This window comes from Salpingoeca rosetta (assembly GCF_000188695.1).
Source record: "Salpingoeca rosetta unplaced genomic scaffold supercont1.8, whole genome shotgun sequence".
NCBI classification, from domain to species: Eukaryota; class Choanoflagellata; order Craspedida; family Salpingoecidae; genus Salpingoeca; species Salpingoeca rosetta.
This window is the reverse complement of record NW_004754926.1, coordinates 1379570-1382096: the sequence shown is the minus strand read 5'-3', so window position 1 is coordinate 1382096 and position 2527 is coordinate 1379570. Positions and strand designations below refer to the sequence as shown.

General features: G+C 55.4%; 1 protein-coding gene across 1 annotated transcript in view; it reads right to left on the bottom strand.

Annotated features, from left to right (window-relative positions):
* Positions 1-1824, bottom strand: part of PTSG_03778 (uncharacterized protein) — a gene marked incomplete at its 5' end in the record, with an annotated part of 2253 nt that extends 429 nt beyond the window's left edge. The window contains 2 exons of the mRNA XM_004995449.1: positions 644-799; positions 1012-1824. Coding sequence (XP_004995506.1) covers positions 644-799; positions 1012-1824 — 969 coding nt within the window. The remainder of the gene's footprint in view (positions 1-643; positions 800-1011) is intronic.
* Positions 1825-2527: the final 703 nt, after the last annotated feature.

Here is a 2527-nt window from a genome sequence, read left to right as displayed (position 1 = left end):
GAGAGAGAGAGAGAGAGAGAGAGAGAGAGAGAGAGAGAGAGAGAGAGAGAGAGAGAGAGAGAGAGAGAGAGAGAGAGAGAGAGAGAGAGAGAGAGAGACAGAGAGAGAGAGACAGAGAGAGAGAGAGAGAGAGAGAGAGAGAGAGAGAGAGACAGAGAGAGAGAGACAGAGAGAGAGAGAGAGAGAGAGAGACAGAGAGAGAGAGAGAGAGAGAGAGAGTGTGTGTGTGTGTGTGTGTGTGTGTGTGGATTGTGTGTGTGAGTGTGTGTGTGTGTGTGGGTGTGAGGGTGAGTGAGCGAGTGCATGGAGCCACCCTCCGAACTCATGTCGCCAGTCTCTCCACCCATCTTCTGAAGCAACCCGTGCAAGGAACTTCTTCTTATCCAAATTGGCGTGTACAAACAGAATCTGGCCAGAACTATCATGCTACCCATGTTGATGTTGGCGACAGCAGCACAAGGAACCGAAGTGAGTCACGGCAGAGACCAGCAATAAAACAGGTGATGACTGGAGACGCAACAGGGCGCAAAGGTAAACAGAGACAGGGCAACTAACAGCTCGAAGCCAAGAGACAGAAGCACACACACACACACACACACACACACACACACACACACACACACACACACACACACACACACACCTGCACCATGGCGCGGCCGCAGAAAGTGCCATCAATAATTCGTGCAGCCGAAGCGACTGGGTGGTCAATAATGTGACACGATGAGTTGGTGGCAAGGCATCCAATCAGAAACGTTTGCTTGTCACCGCCGCCACCTAAATGATGTAGAGCTCTCATCTACACATTCATGGCATGGCACGATGGACCAAAGCGTACAACTGGGAGTGTGAGCGCGTGACTCAAAGTTCGCATTGCAAACACACACACACACACACGCACAGTCGAGCATGAACACCCACACGCACAGTCGAGCATGAACACCCACATACACAACGCAAACATACACGCACACACACACCTCCTGCCCCTCCACACCTCAGTTCACGCACTTGGTTGTCGAAGAACTCGGTTTGCAGCTGCATGTAAACGGACAGCATGAGTGTGCGCCAAGCACGGGCCTTGTCGACGACCATCTGCCCTGATTCCACCGTCCTGACGTCCCATGGGCTCGTGCTGGCCCAGTCGTCGTTCAGCCCAAATATGGCGCGGATGGACGCCGGGCCAGTGCGCATGTGCCAAAAGTCTGGCCAGAGAAGATGGCCCGTGCGCACAAAGTTCTCGTCGGAAAAGAGGTAGGTTGGGTCGCGCACAGCTGCGTTGTCAGCGTCGAGCAGCAAACACTGGCGGCAGTTTGAGGAGACAAGCGCTAGCTGCTTGAGAATGTATGGCTTGGTGCTCGGCTTTGAAGGGTGCATCTGCTCCGCCAACTCTGGAAACACGCCGGCGTATGCGTCCAAATCCATCACCTCCACCCCAATTTGTTCCAGTGCACGGCGCTGGGTAACGGAGGGCACTTCACCGCGAACACTGCTCACCCACAACTCAATCGGGAGGGTGCACCCGTATAGGCGAAGCAGGCGGACGCTGGCGAACACGAACTCGAGCTGGTACCCGCCACCACTGATGACGATCGCGCGGTCGCGAGTAAACGCCTGGGTGTGCTGCTCAAACGTTGGCGCGAGCCGCATGAACGCCTTCCATCGTCGAGAAGCTGCGCGCACCACATCCTCAGGCACATGCTGGCTTGCGTGTTCCACCACAATGAACCCGTTGTGGCTGGAGTCGCTGCTACCTTGTGCAGCCACAGCTGTGGCGTTGTGATATGCAGCGCCAAAGTTCAACCACAGTCTTTGCACCACCATGTCCCGTGACAGTCGCGAAGTCTCGGCGACGCCATTGCCCTTCCTAGCAGTGGGTACTGAAGTGAGGGATGACCACAGCAGTATTCCTAGCACCAGTGTGGCCACAACCAGTAATGCAGCCGCTCGCTGCACACGCGACAGACTGGACCTCTTCACGTTCATGTGTGGTCGAAGGGCAGAGAGGGTTGGTTGGTTGGTTGGTTGGTTGTTGAGCGGATGCCGAAAGCTATGAGCGACATGGCCAATCTTCACGACTTGCACTGCGCTGGCCGACTGAGCGATGAAGGTTGTTGTTGTGGACGAGGGTGGTAAGGCAGTCGTGGCAGACAACTTGTGGCCACCTGTGCCGGAGGCTCACGTCCTTGTTCAAGTTTACACAGCGGTCTTTGATCCACAAGATGACCAGGTGATTTGTGTGTGTGTGTGTGTGTGTGTGTGGGTGGGTGCGGGTGGGGTGTGTGTGTGTGTGTGGTGTGTGTGTGTGTGTGTGTGTGTGTGTGTGTGTGTGTGTGTCCTCTGGTGATGGCAGCGACCCATCCTTGATGTATGCCATGAAGGTGATTGCCTCAATGTACTCCTGCATGCCTTTTTGGGGGTGCGCAGGCCGTGGGGAAGCGTGGATGTGATGTTGACATGAGACTGGCAGCATGGTGGCATGGAGCAGCGCAAAGTCATGAACACCACTGATGCTGCTAGCCTTGGG